Source organism: Bos taurus, chromosome 1 (assembly GCF_002263795.3).
Source record: "Bos taurus isolate L1 Dominette 01449 registration number 42190680 breed Hereford chromosome 1, ARS-UCD2.0, whole genome shotgun sequence".
In the NCBI taxonomy this organism is placed as follows: Eukaryota; Metazoa; Chordata; class Mammalia; order Artiodactyla; family Bovidae; genus Bos; species Bos taurus.
This window is the reverse complement of record NC_037328.1, coordinates 3,525,874-3,546,708: the sequence shown is the minus strand read 5'-3', so window position 1 is coordinate 3,546,708 and position 20,835 is coordinate 3,525,874. Positions and strand designations below refer to the sequence as shown.

General features: G+C 45.8%; 1 protein-coding gene and 1 long non-coding RNA gene across 2 annotated transcripts in view; one reads left to right on the top strand and one right to left on the bottom strand.

The window, feature by feature from the left end:
* The window catches only part of HUNK (hormonally up-regulated Neu-associated kinase), a 131,263-nt gene that overhangs the window by 83,531 nt on the left and 26,897 nt on the right, over positions 1-20,835 (top strand). The window contains exons 5-7 of the mRNA XM_002684590.4: positions 1,017-1,144; positions 13,053-13,188; positions 20,027-20,189. Of these exons, the coding sequence (XP_002684636.2) occupies positions 1,017-1,144; positions 13,053-13,188; positions 20,027-20,189 (427 nt within the window). The remainder of the gene's footprint in view (positions 1-1,016; positions 1,145-13,052; positions 13,189-20,026; positions 20,190-20,835) is intronic.
* Positions 16,104-17,095, bottom strand: LOC112447138 (uncharacterized). The gene is made up of 3 exons (XR_003035246.2): positions 16,932-17,095; positions 16,479-16,563; positions 16,104-16,383 (listed from the first exon to the last, which is right to left on the bottom strand). It is a non-coding gene; the product is annotated as an uncharacterized lncRNA (long non-coding RNA).

Sequence of the window (20,835 nt, the reverse complement as noted above, 5' to 3'; positions counted from 1 at the left end):
AATTTCTCTAGGTACAGGCCAAAACGGAGTTCAAGAGAAGAGCGAAACACCAGTTTGGGTGTGAGACTTCTGTCTCCAAGGGCTGAGTAGTAGCCACGCAGCCTGGCCAGACTGTGACTTGCCCTCCCGTGGAGGGTCTTGCCGTGTATGTTTTTGATCTGGCCTCCTCCAGGCTCCACCTCGTCAACTATACTTGAAAACTGCATTATGGCGGAACTACTTTTATTCGAGGTTCCTACTTACACAGGCATTTTTCACATCATTTGGTCTGGACTTCCTTCCAGAAGAAAAGGACATAGTTTCCCCTCCTTATGGGGGTAGCTTCTGAAGCTCTTTATTTACTTTCTGAAAGTTGATTAATTAATTAATTTTTTGGCTGTGCCCCACGGCCCGTGGGATCTTAGTTCCCCGACCAAGGATCAAACCCATGTCCCCTGTAGTGGAAGCATGGAGTCTTGCCTCCAGGAAAGTCCCTGAATTTATTCCTTTTTAATTTTTATTTTGGAAGATAGTTGATTTACAATATTGTGATATTGTGTGTGTGCAGCAAAGTGCTTCAGTTATTCAGATACATGGATTCATTCTTTTCCAGATTCTTTCCCATAGAGGTTATTACAGAATATTGAGTGGAGTTCCCTGTGCTATAGAGTTGGCCCTTGTTATAGGAGTGTGTGTATGTTAATCCCAAACTCCTAAGTCATCCCCCTGCCTCTCCTCTTTGGTAACCCCACGTTTCTTTTCTGAGTCTGTCCCTGTTTTATAAAAATAGGTCATTTGTGTCATCTTGACGCTCTTTAAACCCCTGTTGTCACCACGGTCCGACTCTCCGCAGCTGCGCTTTCGCTCGTGCCTTTCACACCTCCTGTCTCAGCGCAGAGCTGAGCGCTCGAGGAATGGCCGAGCAGCGCCGAGGTGGACGCGGAGGCGGCAGGACCCAGCTTCCCCACGCCCCTGGCCGCTCTGTCTTCTTCCCGGCTCGTCTTCCGGTCTCACGTCTGGTGTGTCTCTCCTTCCAGAGGTGTGAACATGTATGCCATGCTGACCGGGACCCTGCCTTTCACGGTGGAGCCTTTCAGCCTGAGGGCCTTGTACCAGAAGATGGTGGACAAGGAGATGAACCCGCTCCCCGCCCAGCTCTCCACAGGTAACGCACCTGCCGCCCCAGGGTCCAGGGCCGCTCTCCGACCCCCGGAAGCAGTGTGTCTCCTGCAGCTTTGGGGTCTGGACGACCCTGTCACTGCCTTGTCTCTTCCTAGTATGAAAACGAAGTCTCCAGAAACGGTTGGGTTTCCCGTCTCTAAGGACACACTTCGCTTCATCGCCTCTGAGTCCTTTCCTTGTCCATTATAATCCCGACCCCCTAACTTCCTCCTTCCTCCTCCTGCACACAATACACACCTATCAAAAGGATCGTATAGTCCCTCTTGGAAAAATAATTGCAGACTGAATTGTGTTAAAACTCAACTCATTATAATGTTGACTCGGAAAAAAGAAGGTCGATCATCACATTTCTATTGTGTGTTCCTTAGTCAGCTCACTGTAAAGAACTATTAGTTTCATTTGAGTTTGTTCTGAGATTTGTTTAGCAATGTGAGTTTCCAAGTCTGTTCAAAAGCTTTTAAATATATATGGGTTCGGTTACGTGATTAGACCAAATCCTCAGGTGTGTTTGGAAATTACTCTCAAACTTTAGCTGGTTCACATTTCAGTAAACAGTTCATATTAAGATTTGGTTTCAGATCCAGGAAATGACTGCAGTTTGTTCTCTTGTTTGGTTTGCAATTCACTTCAAGTTCCTGGCCTCGGCTTGGCCTTGATGGTCATTTAATTGGCTCCTTAGAATAAACTCAGCTTCACTGAGATAAGGCATGTGGCCAGAAAAGAAAAAAAGGAGTAATTATTTGATTTCAACTTATGACACATGGTTCAAATATGGCATTTTTGTTTGACTACTATTAGGCTTTTGGTGTGTTTTTTTTTGCTTGAGTTTATAAAGCATCCATGAAGCTGACCTAGAATTTATGCTTGCCAAATGACACCCAAGCTGAAATGCATTCTTCTATAATTATCTAATTCGGTTCATTCTTTCACCTCTGCCGAGGCGTGTTGAATCTCTGGAGGCTGAAAGCAAAGCAGGCATTATGTACTTGGGAAGATGAGTTACGTTTCTGTTGTTATAAAAGGAATAGTTCTGCATTGAGACCTGTAACTCATGGAGTTAGAAAGGGTGCAAAATGTTGATCAAATTGTTTGGTTTAGGTTTTACAGCTTGCCAAAATGTTGAAAGTGCTGCAATGGAAGCACATTCATTCGTTCATATTTCACATTTATTCACTTATTCCACAAATTGATCCTGGGCATCAACTTGCTGCTAGAGATGTTCTAGGCCCCAGGAAGACAAAACAGTCTCTATCCATGTAGAGCTTACATATCAGCAGAGGAGGCAAAAAATAACAGATAAACACTTGTGATGTTTAGTAGTTTCAGTGTTCTAAAGAAAATTAGAAAGGGGCTTCCCTGGTGACTCCGTGGTAAAGAATCCACCTGCCAACGCAGGAGACACGGGTTCAATCCCTGGTCCAGGATGATCCCACCTGCCTCAAAGCAACTAAGCCCCCACACCACAACTACTGAGCCTGTGCTCTAGAGGTGGAAGCCGCAACTCCTGAGTCCATGCACCACAGCTCCTGAGTCCATGCACCACAGCTCCTGAAGCCCACACGCCATAGAACCTCTGCTCCACAAGAAAGACAGGCTTGTGCGCTGCAACTAGAGAAAAGCCTGTGCAGCAATGAAGACCCAGAACAGCCAAAAATAAAGAAGATAAACCAGGATAAGGGGACAGAGAATAAAGATACAGTTGGGTTTTTGTTTGTTTTTTAGCCACTCAGGGTTTATAAAAAACTTTTTGTTGTGGCATAAGCGTGGACTCATACACAGTTGTGAGAAATCACGCAGAGGTGTGTTTGTGCTTCACCCAGTTCCCCCCGTTGATAGGCTCTCAAGTAACTGCAGTTTAGGGTTGCCACTAGGATGCGATTAAAAGCCATTGGCCTTATTTGGACGAACATGCACTTGTGTTGGCGTGTATTGAATTCTCTGCAGTGTCACACCACATGTGTAGATTCATGTGATAATTAAGTCAAGATATGGAACAATTCCATGACCAGAATTCCTTATCTTACCCTTCTATAGCCTCAGCCAGCTCCCTGCCTCCCACCTTGCCTAACCCCTGGCCACCACTAACCTGTTCTCCAATTCTGTAATTTTGTCTTTTCAAAAATCCAATATATTTGTATCTCTTTTTTTCACTTAGCATAATTCCTTTGGGATCCATCCAAGTCATTTCACACACCAATCCTTTGTTTCTTTTTCTTGCTGAGTAGTGGTCCATGGTATAGATTTACCATAGTGTATATATTTACCCACAGAAGTATATTGAGTTGTTTCCAGATGCTATGAAGGAATCTGCTGTCAATATTTGTATACAGGTTTTGTGAGAACATGTTTTCACTTGCCTGAGTGAAATAGCTGGGTATTATAATAAGCGTATAATTGGTTTTGTAAGCAACTGTGACATTTCTGTTCTGAGTGGCTGTACCACTTTGCGTTCTTTCTAGCAAGGCATGAGTGATCCAGTTTCTCTGCATCCTTGCCAGCATTTGATACTCTCACTTTTTAATTTTAGCCATTCTGATAGGGATATAATGATACCTCATTGTGGTAACAAATAAGATTTAACACTTACAAATAAATGCAGTCTTTCAAGGTAGTCTCTTTAAGAGTTATATAATCATAGGACTACCATCTTTCAGAGTGATTTTGAAGTTCCTCTTATTGTTCAAGCCTGTTTTGTCTAAAGTGTCCCAATACAAAGAACAATAGGAGGTTGTTTCTAACTTCATGCCTGGAAAAAGCAGACAGTGTTCACTCTGAATTCCAGTGAGACCCTGAAGAGCTAGAGCTGCTTCTCATTGTACTAGTCAGGATAGCCTAGGTTATGCTACAGTAACAAATAGCCCCCTGATCTCAGTGGCATAAGACAACAAAGATTCCTTTTTTCTTGTTGGTTGTGCCATGTAGCATGCAGAATCCTGGCTCTCCAAGCAGGGATTAAACCCATACCCCCTGCCTTGGAAGCTTGGAGTCCTAACCACTGAACAACTAGGGAATTCAACCGAGATTCATGTCTCATTCATGCTACATATCTGTGGAGAGGTGGATCAAAGGTTGAAGGGTTCTGCTCATTCTTGTCAATCAGGCTCCCAGACCACTGGGGCAGCCACTATTTCCAATGTGTCTGATCCATGCAGAGGGAACCAGAAATCTAGAAGGTCTCTTTGCAGCAGTGAAATCTCCCACCAACATTCCACTCATAACTTGTAACTTTCTAAAACATTTCACATGGCTTCACCCAGCTAAAGGAGCTGAGGAAATGCAATCCTACCATGTATCTGGAAGGTGAAAAGCCAGAAATATCTGATTAAGCAGCATTACTCGTGTGAGCCACAGGCTGTGGGAGGAGGGGGTCCCTGACATTGGCACTGGGGTGTTTTGGGCAGCAGGGCAAGGACAGGCGGACTAAAAGCACAAGGAAATCAGTTTCGTTGCTTCTGAACCAACCTTGTTTTTATCCCAGTACTATTACTCAGCATTAGCAGACTAGGCTCTAAGTGCCTTCTTATTGTGACAATTAAATTACCTTCAAAGAAGTAAAAGTTGCACCCTGAAAATATCTTTTTTTTTTTTAAGTCGGAGGGAGCAAAAGAAATATTAGAAATGTTCCAAGCAATTTCGGTATGATTGGAATTGATATCCAGTCTCACGTAGCTCTTGCTTGGAACAGACAATTTTGACTTTGGCCTTAAACTCTGAACTGAACTTAAACTCTGTGTGTGCTTTTTAGAGATCTTCATATCTGTCCAGGACCTTATAGTCTTGATTGGTCAAGCATGAACAAGCATGAAATGCATTTTTATATCTGATTTTATGCATTATATATCTGATTTTATGATATAGGAATGTGGACATCGCCCTCCTCCCCTTTTGACTTCCCTGATGGCTCAGTGGGAAAGAATCTGCCTGCAATGCAAGAGACCTGGATTTGATCCCTGGTTTGGGAAGATCCCCTGGAGAAGGGCATGGCAACCCACTCCAGTATTCTTACTTGGAGAATCCCATGGACAGAGGAGCCTGGTGGGCTACAGTCCATGGGATTGCAAAGAGTTAGACATGACTGAGCTACTAACACTTTCACTCCCCCTTTTATTCTCTTACTATTCCAACACAGAGGGTTAAAGCCTAAGATGGGTAAGTGTTTCAGTTCAGTTCAGTTCAGTCACTGAGTCATGTCTAGCTCTTTGCGACCCCATGGACTACAGCACGCCAGGCCTCCCTGTCCATCACCAACTCTCAGAGTCCACCCAAACCCATGTCCATTGGGTCGGTGATGCAATCCCACCATCTCATCCTCTGTCATCCCCTCCTCCTCCTGCCTTCAATCTTTCCCAGCATCAGGGTCTTTTCAAATGAGTAAGTTCTTCACATCAGGTGGCCAAAGGATTGGAGTTTCAGCTTCAGCATCAGTCCTTCCAGTGGATATTCAGGACTGATCTCCAATAGTAAGATATGTAAATATCTACCCACCTCAGGCTTTAACGTTTTGTGCCAGGTTTGTGCTATCAAGCATAGTGTGGGCACATAGTGGTTGTTCAGGGAATCTGAGTCCCTGGCCCTTGTGTTAAAGTGTGTAGTCTGGGAAGCCAGCCCACAGACTCATTTGGCTACTCAGCTGTGAGATCTGGCCCGATCCAGTAGGGCCCAGAACTGCACCTTCGATGCTGAGGAAGCTCAGGTCATCTTCTCTGGCTTATAGAGTGAAGGACATCAGTTCTGGGGATCAGCCTCTGCTTTCTGTCAGCCCCCTGCTTTTCCAGCTCTTTGTTATTTGCACCCCAAGTTGACCACTTTTCCTTCCACCATGCTGGCCCACCCTCATCTGTGGTACCGTGTGACACCAGTTTCTTTACGTCCCAGAATACTAGCTTCCAGCAGCAGGAGTGGCTGCCATTTATTGAATGGCCATGGGTAAGTGCTTTTCATAGTGTCTTCTGTTCTCATAACAACTCTGTAAGTTAAGCTCTATTATTCCCAAGTTATCAAGGAGGAAACTTGAGTCCCAGCAAGATTATATAGCTTCTCCAGTTTTTATTTACTTCCCCTTGACCCCCAAATCTGAACTTCCCTCCTGTACTCGGTTGCTTCTTTGAAAGTGAAAGTCACTCAGCTGTGTCTGACTCTTTGCAACCCCATGGACTATACAGTCCATGGGATTCTCCAGGCCAGAATACTGAAGTGGGTAGCCTTTCCCTTCTCCAGGTGATCTTCCCAACCCAGGGATGGAACCCAGGTCTCCCACATTGTAGGCAGATTCTTTACCAGCTGAGCCACGAGGGAAGCCCAAGAATGCTGGAGTGGGTAACCTATCCCTTCTCCAGAAGATCTTCCTGACCCAGGAATTGAACTGGGGGGTCTCCTGCCTTGCAGGCGGATTCTTTACCAACTGAGCTATGTATGAAATGTTGCTTCTCTATTCTTCCTTACTTTATTTTGTGTAAGATGCCCCCCTCCCCTCCCCACTGCAGATTTGGCAGTGTTATCTGTTGTCCTCATGTTTTGAGTAATATCAAAACCGAAATATCCAAATTGAGAATGTGCCATTTTATTAAGTGTCTCATTAACACATCTTTATTAATTTATATCACTCATACTTGTAATGATCTCTCCATATCTACTGTATAACAACACTTTTTTTTAGGTGAAGTTGGAAGAATTTTTGCCAAATTTGAGCTGAAAAAGAGCACAGTGTTATTGCCCTTTGAGTCTGCTCTGCATGCTTTCCAAGAATCGTCTCTCTTCCCCACCATGTAGTTCGAAAGCTTAAGCTGTTGGGATCTTTCCAATTCTGGCTTCTAGACAGTTTCTCTTTGTGCTTGTTGGTGCTTGTACATCACAGAGTCGTGAATGCCTTTCACAGCTTCCATGTTTTCCTTTTTTATCACTACACCTCAAGGAAGGCGTTCTGAACGCATTCCAGATACTCACTTTAGATCAAGCGGGTTTTGCACCATGAAGTCACTGAGGTGATACTAAAGGCGGGATGTTAGCATCTGCGAGGGACATGTCAGTGCCAATTGATTTTACGTGAAAAGATGCTCAGCATCACTCATTAGAGAGATGCAAGTCAAAGCGACAATGAGGTGTCCCCTCACACTGGTCAGAATGGTCATCATCAAAGAGTCTACAAATAATAAATGCTGGAGAGGGTGTGGGGAAAAAATGAACCATCCTACACTGTTCGTAGGAATGTGAATTGGTGCAGCCACTATGGAGAACAGTATAGAGGTTCCCTAAAAACTAAAAATAGAGTTATTACCATGCGTGCATGTGTGCTGGCACTTCAGTTGTGTTTGACTCTTTGTGACTCTCTGGACTGTAGCCCACCAGGCTGCCATGTCCATGGGATTCTCCAGGCAAGAATACTGGAATGGGTTGCCATGCCCTCCTTCAGGAGATCTTCTCGACCCAGGGATTGAACCTACATCTCCTGGGTTGCCTGCATCATAGGTGGTTTCTTCACCCCTGAGCCACTGGGGAAGCCAGAATTACCATATGATCATCAATCCCACTCCTGGGCATGTATCTGGAGAATACTCTAATTTGAAAAGATACATGTTTGTAGCAGTACTATTTACAATAACCAAGACAAGGAAGCAACCTAAATGTTCATTGACCGATGACTAAAGAAATTGTGGTACACACACACACACACACACCCTGGGAATGCTACTCAGCCATAAAAAGGAAGGAAATAATGCCATTGTAGCAACTTGGGTAGGCCTAGAGATTATCATACAAAGTCAGATAGCTAGAGACAAATATCATATGATATCACTTATATGTGAAATCTTAAAAGAATGATTTAAATGAATTTATTTATAGAACAGAAACAGATTCGCAGACATGGAAAACAAACTTATAGTTACCAAAGGGCAAGGAGGGAGGGATAATTAGGAGTTTGGGATTAACAGATATGCACGACTATATGTAAACAAGGTCCTACTGTCTAGCAAAGGGAACTATAGTCATTATATTGTAATAAACTATAATGATGAGAATCTAAAAAAGAATATATATAGATAGGGTAAAAAGGATTTCCGAGAAGCCTCAATCGTCAAATAATTGCTGTTGCTGCTTTCTCCTGGGAGCTGATGGTGAAGGAGCCTCTGGTACGGGTGAGATCTCTCTCAGCATCCCACAGGCTGCAATAGAACAAAGAATTTGATGGCTTCGCCTGCCTCCTGGGGCTCTTTTCCAAGGCACGGGCTCATGGAGCTCACACAAGCCAGCCCAGGCTCCAGAAAGCTGATGCTTGGAGGAAACAGGTTTTGCACTGGAGGAGTGTGTACCTTCTGTGACACGGGGCGCAGAGAGGGACCACACCCTGGGTGGGTCATCCCTATGCCTGGCTCTGAAGACCAAGTGCTAGCTTAGAAGTGCTGGGTGGGATGTGTGGCCATGGCCCCCACAGCTTTCCTGAACAGTGGAAAATATTTTTATGCCTTTTGCTCATGAGTCATAGGGATATTCAAGACCCTCACACAGACTTCAAAGAGCTCCAAGGATGTTTTCAAAGTCCTTTTTGGATACTAATGCAATATTTGTGATGTCCAAAGAAAGAAAATTCACTGGTAGAGATCTGAACTAAAATTACTTGTGCTCATCAGCAATTTGTGATGGTGCAGAGTGCTTGGTTCTGAAAATAGAACAAAAACTCACATCCAGTCTGTTCTTAGCTCTTCTGGGTAATCAAACTCTGAAAAAGCCTGGGTTGCTGTTTAGGTCCTTTGAGGGTAAGCAACAGAGATGTCCAGTTTTCTGTTGATGGATGGAGCTGTGTTCCCTCCCTGTGAGGCCAAACTACGGTAGGGGTAATGGCAACCTCCTTCAAAAGGACGTAGGCCAGCACACCATGGCTCCTGGAACTCTTGTATTCAGTGCCCCTGACCTGTGGCAGGCCAGTGTCTTCCCGTGCATCCACTGCAGACTCTTGGACACTCACAGGTAACTCTGGCTCAGTGTCTTGTGGGGTCAGTGCTCCTTTCTCCTGGGTCCTGGTGTGCACAAGGTTTTGTTTGTGCTTTCTAAGAGTCTGTTTCCCTAGTCCTGTGGAAGTTCTGTAATCAAGTCCCACTGGCCGTCAAGTCAAATTCCCTGGGGGTTCTCAGCCCCTTTGCCAGACCCCCAGGTTGGGAAGTCTGTTGTGGGCCCTGGAACTTTTGCAGCAGTGAGAGAACTTTTTTGGGATAACTGTTCTCCGGTTTGTGGGTCGTCTGGTTGGCGGCTCTATGGTGGGGCTGATGGCGACCTCCTCCAAGAGGACTGGAGCCATGCTGTGCCTCCAAGGCCTGCTGTAGCCCGAGCCCCTGTCCCCATGGCAGGCCACTGCTGACCCATGCCTGCATAGGAGACACGCAAACACTCAAAGGCAGGTCTGGCTTAGTCTCTTGTGGAGTCTCTGGGTCCTGGTGCACACAAGCTTTTGTTTGAGCCCTCTGAGCGTCTGTGGTGGGTATGGGGTTTAATTCTAAACACTGTTTCACCCCTTCTACTGTCTTGTTGGAGCTTGTCCTTTGCCCTTGGATATGGGACATCTTTTTTTGGTGGGATCCAACATTCTCCTGTTGATGACAATATTAGTCAAGAAGATAGCGGAAAAGTACTTGTGGAAAATTCTTCATGAAATGGGAATACCAGATCACCTTACCTGCCTCCTGAGAAACTGTATGCAGGTCAAGAAGCAGCAGTTAGAACTGGACACGGAACAACAGACTGGTTCCAAATTGGGAAGGAATATGTCTGTATATTGTCACCCTGCTTATTTAACTTATATGCAGAGTACATAATGAGAAACGCTGGGCTGGAGGAAGCACAAGCTGGAATCAAGATTGCTGGGAGAAACGTCAGTAACCTCAGATATGCAGATGACACCACCCTCATGGCAGAAAGCAAAGAAGAACTAAAGAGCCTCTTGATGAAAGTGAAAGAGGAGAGTGAAAAAGTTGGCTTAAAACTCAGCATTCAGAAAACTAAGATCATGGTATCTGGTCCCATCTCTTCATGGCAAATAGATGGAGAAACAATGGAAACAGCAAGAGACTTTATTTTGGGGGTCTCCAAAATCACTGCAGATGGTGACTGCAGCTATGAAATTAAAAGACGCTTGCTCCTTGGAAGAAAAGTTATGACCAACCTAGACAGCATATTAAAAAGCAGAGACATTACTTTGCCAACAAAGGTCCGTCTAGTCAAAGCTATGGTTTATCCACTAGTCATGTATGGATGTAAGAGTTGGACCATAAAGAAGGCTGAGCACCAAAGAATTGATGCTTTTGAGCTGTGATGTTGGAGAAGACTCTTTAGAGTCCCTTGGACTGCAAGGAGATCCAGCCTGTCAATCCTAAAGGAAATCAGTCCTGAATATTCATTGTAAGGGCTGATGCTGAAGCTCCGATACTTTGGCCACCTGATGCGAAGAACTGACTCATTGGAAAAGACCCTGATGCTGGGAAAGATTGAAGGCAGGAGGAGAAGATGACAAGAGGTTGATGACAAGATGACAAGAAGAGACAAGAAGATGCACAGAGGACAAATGGTTGGATGGCAACACTGACTCGATGGACATGAGTTTGGGTAGGCTTGGGGAGTTGGTGATGGACAGGGAGGCCCCACGTGCTGCAGTCTATGGGGACACAAAGAGTCGGACACAACTGAGCGACTGAACAATGACAACAGCAGAGATGTCTCAGAAACATCATTAACTGAAGAGTCTCCTGGTTTCAACTCATTATGCTCACAGTCTTTTTTTCTTTGACCAATAGATGTCCCGATTAAGCATCCAAATGACCTTACAATATAGGGAAGTGGAGAGAAGGGAGGTGGAGGTTCCAACAAGAGAGACCCCTCTTTTAGAGCCCCATTTGCTCTTCAGAGCACTGAAGAACATTGTAGAAAAGATGTATTTGGAGACCTAGCTATAAAACTTAGAATATTAAATACCTCTCATGTCTGCTTTGTCATCTACACATATATTTTTACCCACTGCATTCTCAAAAGGAAATGGCCTTCCAGTGGCCTCATCCACTGCTTGGAAACCTATGGAGGGGTTACCTGGTGGCCTGACCTAGCAAAAGTTTTTCCTTTGGGGTTGGTTCTGGCATCAGAGTTAGCCCCTCTTGACAGCTTCATTTTTACCCTGCAAAGACGGTTGACCATAATACCCATCATTCTTCAAAGGACAGTTTTAAAAATGACAACTGAAGCCTGTGAGAAGGTGACAATTTTTATGACTTTTCATTGAAAGGTTAGATTATCTTGTTGCTATTGTTCAGTCGCCAAGTCATGTCCAGCTTTTTTGCAACCCCTTGGACTGCAGCATGCCAGGCTCCTCTGTCCTAGACTATCTCTCGGAGCTAGCTCAAATTCATGTTCATTGAATCAGTGATGCCATCCAATCATCTCATCCTCTGTCACACTCTTCTTCTGCCCTCAGTCTTTGCCAGCATCAGGGTCTTTTTCAGTGAGTTGTCTCTTCTCATCAGGTGGCCTAAGTATTGGAGCTTCAGCTTCAGCATCAGTCCTTCCAATGAGTATTCAGGGTTGATTTCCTGTAAGATTGATTGGTTTGATCTCCTTGCTTTGCAAGGAACTCTCAAGAGTCTTCTCCAACACCACAGTTTGAAAACACCAATTCTTCGGCGCCCTGCATTCTTTATGGTCCATCTTTCATATTTGTACATGACTACTGGAAAGACAATAGCCTTTACTATATGGATTATCTTAGGAAACTAAAAAATAGCTTTAGGGGAAAAGATTTAAAAAGTTTGGTGACCAAGCAAATTCAGATTAGTTTCCTCAAAGTTTTATTTGGTATATTGGAAATGGGATATCATGTACAAAATTACATAAAAGAATATTTTTTTATTGCAAGGATACTATCACAGTGCTTTATAAAATGAGTATAAATAAGAAAACATCCTGGTCCCCAAACTCAAGCAAGACAGAGCATCTTCATTTTCAGGGAATCCCTGGCAGTCTTTGTCCATGTGAGGATCTGCATATTCTCATGCTCAACAATTTTGGAGCCTGTGACCTTTATGTGCATTATAAACATTTTCTTGAGTGTTGTATTTTTGTTTCCATTGTTATAATCTTAAAGGATGCACGTATAGCACAGGGAACTCTCCTCAGTATTTTACAATCATCTATAAGGGAAATGAATCTGAAAAAGAATCTGAGTCTTGGTTGTGGCATGTGTGATCTTTAAGTTGTGGCATGTGGGATCTAGTTCCCTTGCACGGGATCAAACCCAGGCCCTCTGCATTGGGAATACAGAGTCTTAGTCGCTGGACTGCCAGGGAATTCCATATATATACAAGTATATACACATATATATGGTAGTTTAGACGCTAAGTCATGTCCAACTCTTTGTGACCCCATGGAGTATAGCCCACTGGGCTCCTTGGTCCATGGGATTCTCCAGGCAGGAGTCCTGGAATGGGTTGCCATGCCCTCCTCCAGGGGATCTTCCCGACCCAGGGATCGGACCTGCATCTCTCACATCTCCTGCATTGGCAGGTGGGTTCTTTACCACTAGTGCCACCTGAAAGGCCTATGTATAAATTCCTTAAAACCTACCTTGAGACCCAGTGTTGTCCTTTCACATTCGTCCATTCCCCTTTGGCTCACCTTTAGTGGTAAACCACAAGAGAAAGCACAAGGGTTGGGGAGGTATGGTGTGTGGGGAGACCCACGCCAGTTCCTGCTTTACCACGTGCCAGATACCTCCTTGGACAGACATCTTGTACTCTGGATGGGTGGCCCCCCAAGATCCAGAAAATAGATGAGCAGTGGCCCGGGAGGTGTGGTGGGTCACCTGCCTTGGTCTGCCTTCAGCCTGTAACAGATGTGACACTTGCCCAATGTCTTCACAGGAGCCGTGAACTTCCTGCGTTCTCTCCTGGAACCAGATCCTGTGAAGAGGCCCAACATTCAGCAGGCGCTGGCGAATCGCTGGCTGAATGAGAATTACGTGGGCAAAGTGCCGTGTAACATCACCTATCCCAACAGGTACTCAGTGCACGCAGAGGGACCCCTCCTCAGGCGACATGGGGCCTGTCTTACAAGCCCTGAATAGTTGTGGACAGGATGCTCTATGTGACTCAAGGGAAGGCCACATCTTCTCTTGGCTGCCCTGCCCCTCTGCACCCACAAGTCCGCACGTGGGGCTCCCCTCCGTGCACCAGGAGAAGTATAGGTGGGGCCATCCCACGTGGTCGTGCAGAGCGCACCCTTCAGGGGGCCCTGCCAGAGGGTACGTGGGGGCTGAAGTCCAGGCTACTCTCCCCTCCTCAAACCTGCTGCTGAAGGCCTCTGTCTCTCTTGAGTGGCACCTCTTTCTAATTCACACAGAGGGACTGTTTAGACGAGCTAAGGCCTGAGTGAGTGAGTGTGTGTGTGTGTCTGAGTATGCCTGTGTGTGTGAGTGTATGTGTTTCAGTATGTGAATCTGTGTTGAGTGTGTGAGGGTATGTGAGTGTGTATGTGTGTCTGCTGGAGTGTCTGTGAGTGTAACTGAGTGTGTGTGTGTCTGAGTATGCCTGTTTGTGGGTGGCTGTGTGTGAGTGTATGTGTTTCAGTATGTGAATCTGTGTTGAGTGTGTGAGGGTATGTGAGTGTATATGTGTGTCTGCTGGAGTGTCTGTGAGTGTAACTGTTTGAGTGTGTGTGTGTCTGAGTATGCCTGTTTGTGGGTGTCTGTGTATGAGTGTATGTGTTTCAGTATGTGAATCTGTGTTTGAGTATGTGAGGGTATGTGAGTGTGTATGTGTGTCTGTTGGAGTGTCTATCTGTTTGAGTGTGTGTGTGTCTGAGTATGCCTGGTTGTGGGTTGTGGATGTTTGTGTATATGTTTCAGTGTGTGAATCTGTGTTGTGTGTGAGGGTATGGGAGTGTGTATGTGTGTCTGCTGGAGTGTCTGTGAGTGTATCTGAGTGTGTGTATGAGTGTGTGTGTGTGTTCCACTCAAGAGCTGTCCTGCCAGCATCGGTTGGAATCCAGTGGAATTGCCCCCGTTCCTTCAAAATGACCCACAAGCTCCTCTTCTGCCACCTCTTTGCTCTGATGTTTGTTTCAGCCCTGAGTCCCTGCTCTGAAATGTTGGGGGCAGGAAGAAAGGCGGGAAAGGCTTCAGCCCAAGTTTCCCTGTGCCGCTTGCTCGAGAAGGAGTCCATGAGGAAGCTTCCAGGCAGGAGCCCACAGTATGGAAACACTGAGGGACACCTTGTGATGGGCCACGTGTCCCCGAGTGGGGGTATCGACTACAGACTTGTAAACAAGCACAGGAAAATCCTGGGCTTCCCTGGTGGCTCAGACAGTCAAGAATCCGTCTGCAAGGCCAGAGACCCGGATTTGATCCCTGGGTCAGGAAGATCCCCTGGAGAAGGGAATGGCTACCCACTCCAGAATTCTTTCCTGGAGAACCCCAGGGACAGAGGAGCCTGGAGGGCGACATGGGGTGGCAAAGAGTCACACAGGAAGATACTTCCTTGCACTTCTCCCCTACTCGTTTGACATACTGCTCACTAGTCTGAGTTAGGGGAATAAGGACCCCCTCCTTGGTGACTTTATTTTGTAAAAAAATTTTTTTAAGATTTTTTTTTTTAATGTGGACCATTGTTTTTTAAAGTCTTAAATGAATTTGCTACAATATGCTTCTGTGCTGTGTTTTGGGGTTTTTTTGGCTGAGGCATGTGGGATCCCAGCTCCTTGACCAGGGACGGAACCTGCACCCCCTGCCTTGGAAGGCGTAGCCCCAACCACTGGACCACCAGGGAAGCCTCCCACCCTTTGGTGACTTTAGAGCAAACGTGAAAACCCCAGGGGTCAAATACCTTCCAGGACTGAGACCAACCTAGAGCCCTCTTCCTTCAGACCTAGAGGGGCCTGCACATTCTAGATCTGAAGCCCAGGTGACGATGCAGGAGCCACTGAAGAAGGGGGACGCATAGAGCAGTAACAGGGCAGGGAAGGGGGTGACATCCGCCCAGGATGGTCTGGAAACAGGCCCCGAGCCCTATGAAAGCTGCAGCACCAGCTTCTCCAAACAAGAGCTCTGTCCTGGGGAGGAGGCTCTGAGGGGCTTCCGAGGGCGTGGGTGGACAGTGCTGGGACCTGCAACCTGGCTCCTGGGCCCCATTGACACTTGCCTTGGCCAGAGAGAGCTGCCATCTAGAATTCTAGCCTTTGACTCGTGAGAAGTAATTTAAACAAAGTCTAGGGGACTGGGGTTACCAAGGGAACCTGGAAACAGACTGCTGGTTTCCAGTGTTGGCTCGATGTGGGCTAGTACCAGAAATAGACACCAGAAATATTAGCCCGACGTGAGATGGAAAGCGAAGCCAAGGGGCCGAGCCTCATTACCAGGCTCACGCTGCCTAGCAGTACACAGCTCTGCTCTCTATAAGGGAGCAGGCACCGGTGGCGGCCAAATGAGTCATTAACCTAATGTAATCACCACCTAAATGAGCAGACTCAACCCCCTCAGTGCAGCAGGTGTTGAAGGGCGTGAAGCAGCTATTAGAGATACAGCCCTCCCTCCTTGCCGGTTGCATCTTCATTCAGAGATTCATGCCCTGCTCATTTTGTCACTTCTCCACGGGTTATAAACAGCCTTTTGTAGATTAAATCTTAAATTCTAGGTACCTGTACTAGCTCTGCCAGTTTGGTCCTTTTTACATCTGGACTTGGTCAGAGGCATAAAGGCTGTTTAAGATCTAGTTGGGTAGATTGTAAAAATGATTGAGAACTTGCATATGAAGGAAAGCAGCAGCTCAATGCCTTCTCTTTAGGTAAGGCTCATTACTCATTTAATGAGGCAAATCAATGTCCAATTTTTCGAGGCAAACCAATGTCCAATTTTTAAAGTAATGAAACCAGAAATCTAAACTATTAGAAAAGACACGTCTTCCTTAGTCTTTATTTTGAAAAAGATAGAATGCAAAAAAAAAAAAAAAGTGCCCTTGATAATTATTTTTCTGATTTTATCAGGACACAGATAAACAAAATAAGAACATGCAACTGGAGAAAGGAGTATTTTCTCTTTGAAGTCTATTTTATAGCTTCTCAACATATGTAGCCCCAGATTTAATTATTTTAGATGTTGTCAGTGTTTTACTGTTGGGAAAGAGAGAAAATAAAGGTCTCATGTTTTCTATCACTGTTCTGTAAAGCCTTCTGTTAATTCCTTCAAGCCTCTGAGTTGACCTGCAAGAGGCAAGAAGAAAATATCTTTAAAAGGAAACTTTTTATAATAAGTTCACGCCAGTCAGTTACAGATGTCTGCTGTATACCAGGCTCACCTCTCTGTTCTGGCAGCAGACATTTTTTTTCTAGAGCAGACCTTGGCTGCCTCCTCCATCACCCTGCCTGGGACTGTGTCTCCACCTGGAGATGGGTGGGAGGGAAAGCAGATCATTGGTAACAAAGGACAGAATTAGACCACACTGGAATGAAATTGACTTTAATACATATTGACTCAAAATTGTACCTCGTATTCTAGAACACTTTTTAAATATTGTTTGTATCATCGAAACTTGGAGAGGTAATACAAATTCAACAACTGATACAAGTATGGTTGGTGGTGGTTTAGTTGCTAAGTCGTGTCCGACTATTTGCCACCCCATGGACTATATAGCCTAGCCAGGCTCCTCTGTCCGTGGGATTCTTCAGGCACTCAATATATACATTGCATGTTGAAAACGTTCAAAATATTGCTGTTAGTCAAGAGCCAGTCTACATTTGGCAGAGTTCACCTGTTTTTGAAGACAGTGGGTAGGAAGGGCAGAGACTGCTCACTTTTCTCCTCTCACCTCTGCCTCCAGCCCCACCCTGGTGGCATCTCACACCCAGAGCACACTCCCTTCCAGGACCTGCTCCAGATAGAGAGTGGAGCTATCCAAACGGCAGCCATGGATGATTGGCTGGGGTGGAGTCACAAAAATCATGATCTGATTGGCTGAAGGAGTGGCCATGAGGCTGTGGTCTGATTGGCCAACATAAAAGGGCAGTGATCTCATTGGCCAGGAGTGGGGTCAAGTAGGCGTGGTTTCACTGATCAAGGGCACGGCCAGGGGCACATGGATGTTACCAGGTGGTTTCAAACAGTTGTGTTCTCTGTGTTAAGTGCTTTGGCAACATTCAAGTAATCGTATCCTTTTAAAACAGATGTTATTATTTTTAACCATTAATCATAGCAAGCCTACTCCAAACTGTTTCTAGAATTTGCAATTTTTGTAGCCAACAGGAGTGAGGAAGGCAGATTTTGTCGTTTCTCGGGCACCTTTTCTTTGGGTGGCACTTAGCCAGACCTAGAAGAGGGAGAGCTGACCTAGTTACAATAGCCAACAGACCCAGGGCTGCCGTTGCTGCCTTTGTGAGCTTGGCCAGTTGGTCTCTTCTTCTGCACCACTATAGGGTTGTACCCTGTGGTTTTTCCTAGTGTTATGATTCTGCTGCTGCTGCTGCTAAGTCGCTTCAATCGTGTCCAACTCTGTGTGACCCCAAAGACGGCAGCCCACCAGGCTCCCCCGTCCCTGGGATTCTCCAGGCAAGAACACTAGAGTGGGTTGCCATTTCCTTCTCCAATGCATGAAAGTGAAGTCACTCAGTCATGTCCGACTCTTTGAGACCCCATGGACTGCAGCCTACCAGGCTCCTCTGTCCACGGGATTTTCCAGGCAAGAGTACTGGAGTGGGGTGCCATTGCCCTCTCCAGTTATGGTTCTGAGGTCCCACCAAAAATGTCTCCAGACTCTGGCAGGGCTACAGAGCTTTCTAGCCAGATGTGCTTGCTTTCTGCTCACAGAGTATTGTCCTTGCCTCTGTCTTCAGGAATGTAAAATGTTGTATCTGATGACATACCTCCACTACCAACACATGTATTCCCTATGCCCTTCTCCTGCTTTCATGTTCTACATAGCTGCTACTTCTTGCCAGTGTATGCCTGGACAAGTTACTTTCCTGCTGTGGGCCTCAGTTTCTTCATCTGTTAAATGGGGATAATAATGGTTTGTTGTTGTTGTTTAGTTGCTAAGTCATGACCAACTCTTTTGTGACCCCATGGACTGTAGCCCTCCAGGCTCCTCTGTCCATGGGATTTTCCAGGCAAGGATACTGGAGTGGGTTGTCATTTCCTTCTCCAGGAGATCTCCCCAACCCAAGGACTGAACCCACGTCTCCTGCATTGGCAGGTGGTTTCTTTACCACTGAGCCATCAGGGAAGCTCTGGTACCCTTTGTAAGACTGTCGTGAAGAATAAATGGATTTATTTTCTCTCTTCCCCATCGCCATGTAAACTCCATGAAGCAGGGACTTGAATGAGCAAATAAGTAGATATATACACACCTGGCATTCATTTTGGGGCATTCTATCCCAAGGGAGTTTATCTTCGTATCACTCCTGTGTAGAAGCTTTAACCTGTCCTCTGAGAGCATCCAACTTCACAGCTGCATCCCAAATCCCCTCTTTGTGAACTTGAGAGCTCACATTGTTCCTTTAAACATGGTCTGGTCTGGCTCTGAATACCCTTCTTTCCCAACCCAACATCCACCCAAACTACATGGGCTCTACCCAGTTCAATAAATACATATTAAGGGAAAAAAATGTCAGATTGTAAAGAAATTTGGGATGAATAGGGAAATTGGAATACAGTCTAGATATCAGAGAATATTAAGAGATTTCTAAAATTTTGGGGATGTTTTGAAGGTATTATGATCCTGCAGGAGATGTCATTGGTTTTTAAAGATGCATCCTGAGGTGTTTAGGAAAAAAAAAAAGTTTGTGATTTGAAATACTTTAGTAAAGGAAGAAAGAGGGAAGCGAAGGGAAGAAGGAAGGACAGGAGAAAGGAAAGGAAAAAAGAAAGGGAGAAAGAAAGGCAAAGTGCTAACAGTTAGTTCAACCAGGCACTCAGTTCAGTTCAGTTCAGTCTCTCAGTCATGTCTGACTCTTTGCAACGCCACGGACCGCAGCATGTCAGGCCTCCCTGTCCATCACCAACTCCCAGAGTTCACCCAAACCCATGTCCATTGAGTTGGTGAGGCCATCCAACCATCTCATCCTCTGTCGTCCCCTTCTCCTCCTGCCCTCAGTCTTTCCCAGCATCAGGGCCTTTTCCAATGAGTCAGTTCTTCGCATCAGGTAGCCAAAGCATTGGAGTTTCAGCTTCCACACCACTCCTTCCAATGAACACCCAGGACTGATCTCCTTTAGGATGGACTGGTTGGATCTCCTTGCAGTCCAAGGGACTTTTAAGAGCCTTCTCCAACACCACAGTTCAAAAGCATCAATTCTTCTGTGCTCAGCTTTCTTTATAGTCCAACTCTCATATCCATACATCACTACTGGAAAAACCATAGCCATGACTAGACGGACCTTTGTTGACAAAGTAATGTCTTATTGGCTACACACATAGGGTGATACCCAGATGGCACTAATGGTAAAGAACCGCCTGCCAATGCAGGAGATGCAAGAGACACGGGTTCAATCCCTGGGTCGGGAAGATCCCCTGGAGGAGGGCATGGCACCCCACTCTGGTATTCTTTCCTTGGAGAATCCCATGGACAGAGGAGCCTGGCAGGCTACAGTCCATAGGCTCACACAGTCAGCCACGACTAAAGCAACTTAGCATGCACATATAGGGTAATTAGACTATTCCCTTTCTTTTGTTGTGTATGTTAATGGTTCATAATAAGAAGTCAAGTGAATGAATGAGTGGACTAATTGTCCACGAGGGAGCCCTTGAGTGTTTGAGGGTAGGAGGGGGTTTCTGTACTGCCATGCTTGTGAGCATCATTAAGGGGACCCCAGAGCCTCTCAGTGACTGGTTCTCTGTCCCTCCGTCGAGCAGGATTTCCCTGGAAGACCTGAGCCCCAGCGTGGTGCTGCACATGACCGAGAAGCTGGGCTACAAGAACAGCGATGTGATCAACACCGTGCTCTCCAACCGCGCCTGCCACATCCTCGCCATCTACTTCCTCCTAAACAAGAAGCTTGAGCGCTACTTGTCAGGGGTGAGTGGGGCCCTGTGCTGGTTCTCTCTGCTCTCTATGGAAAAAAAAAAAGAGAGAGCTCTGACACCCGAAGTGTTTCCCAGTGGCCGACACTTGATCTGAGCTGTTAATTGAAACTCATGTGAGGTTGAGTTTCCTGAATGTGTTAGAAAAGAGGAGCAAAACCTGCTTCTCGGGGAGTGCTTTTTATCTGAGATGTTTTTAAAATATTCTCCCACAGAGCTGAGCTCTGGGCCAACTCGCGAGAGACTCAAGCTTCTTTTCCCTTCAGCTTCTTGTTGCCTTTTTTGTTCCTGTTTCTCTTGGCTCCTTGGGGTCCCCACTTAGGGGTACTGGGGCTTGTGTGATCATAAAAACTGGGGAGCAGAGCCCCTCAAATATTCACCTCTAAAGCAGGGTAGATGAAAAAGCCGCTCTTCACATTGACTTCTCTAGAAAACAAGAGTGAAATCGACCACGGCTTCTTCAGTTAGTCTGGGCATCAGGCGTCCTGTGTCACAGGTGAGGAAGGTGCAGCTGGGGGTCTGTGCTGGACCCTGGTACCCTCATGCTTTGGTCACAGGTATCCTTCTGCGTATGCAGTTTATAAGTGCCCAGGTGAGGGAATTTACATGCTTCCATATCTGTGTGTGTGTGCTTAGTTGCT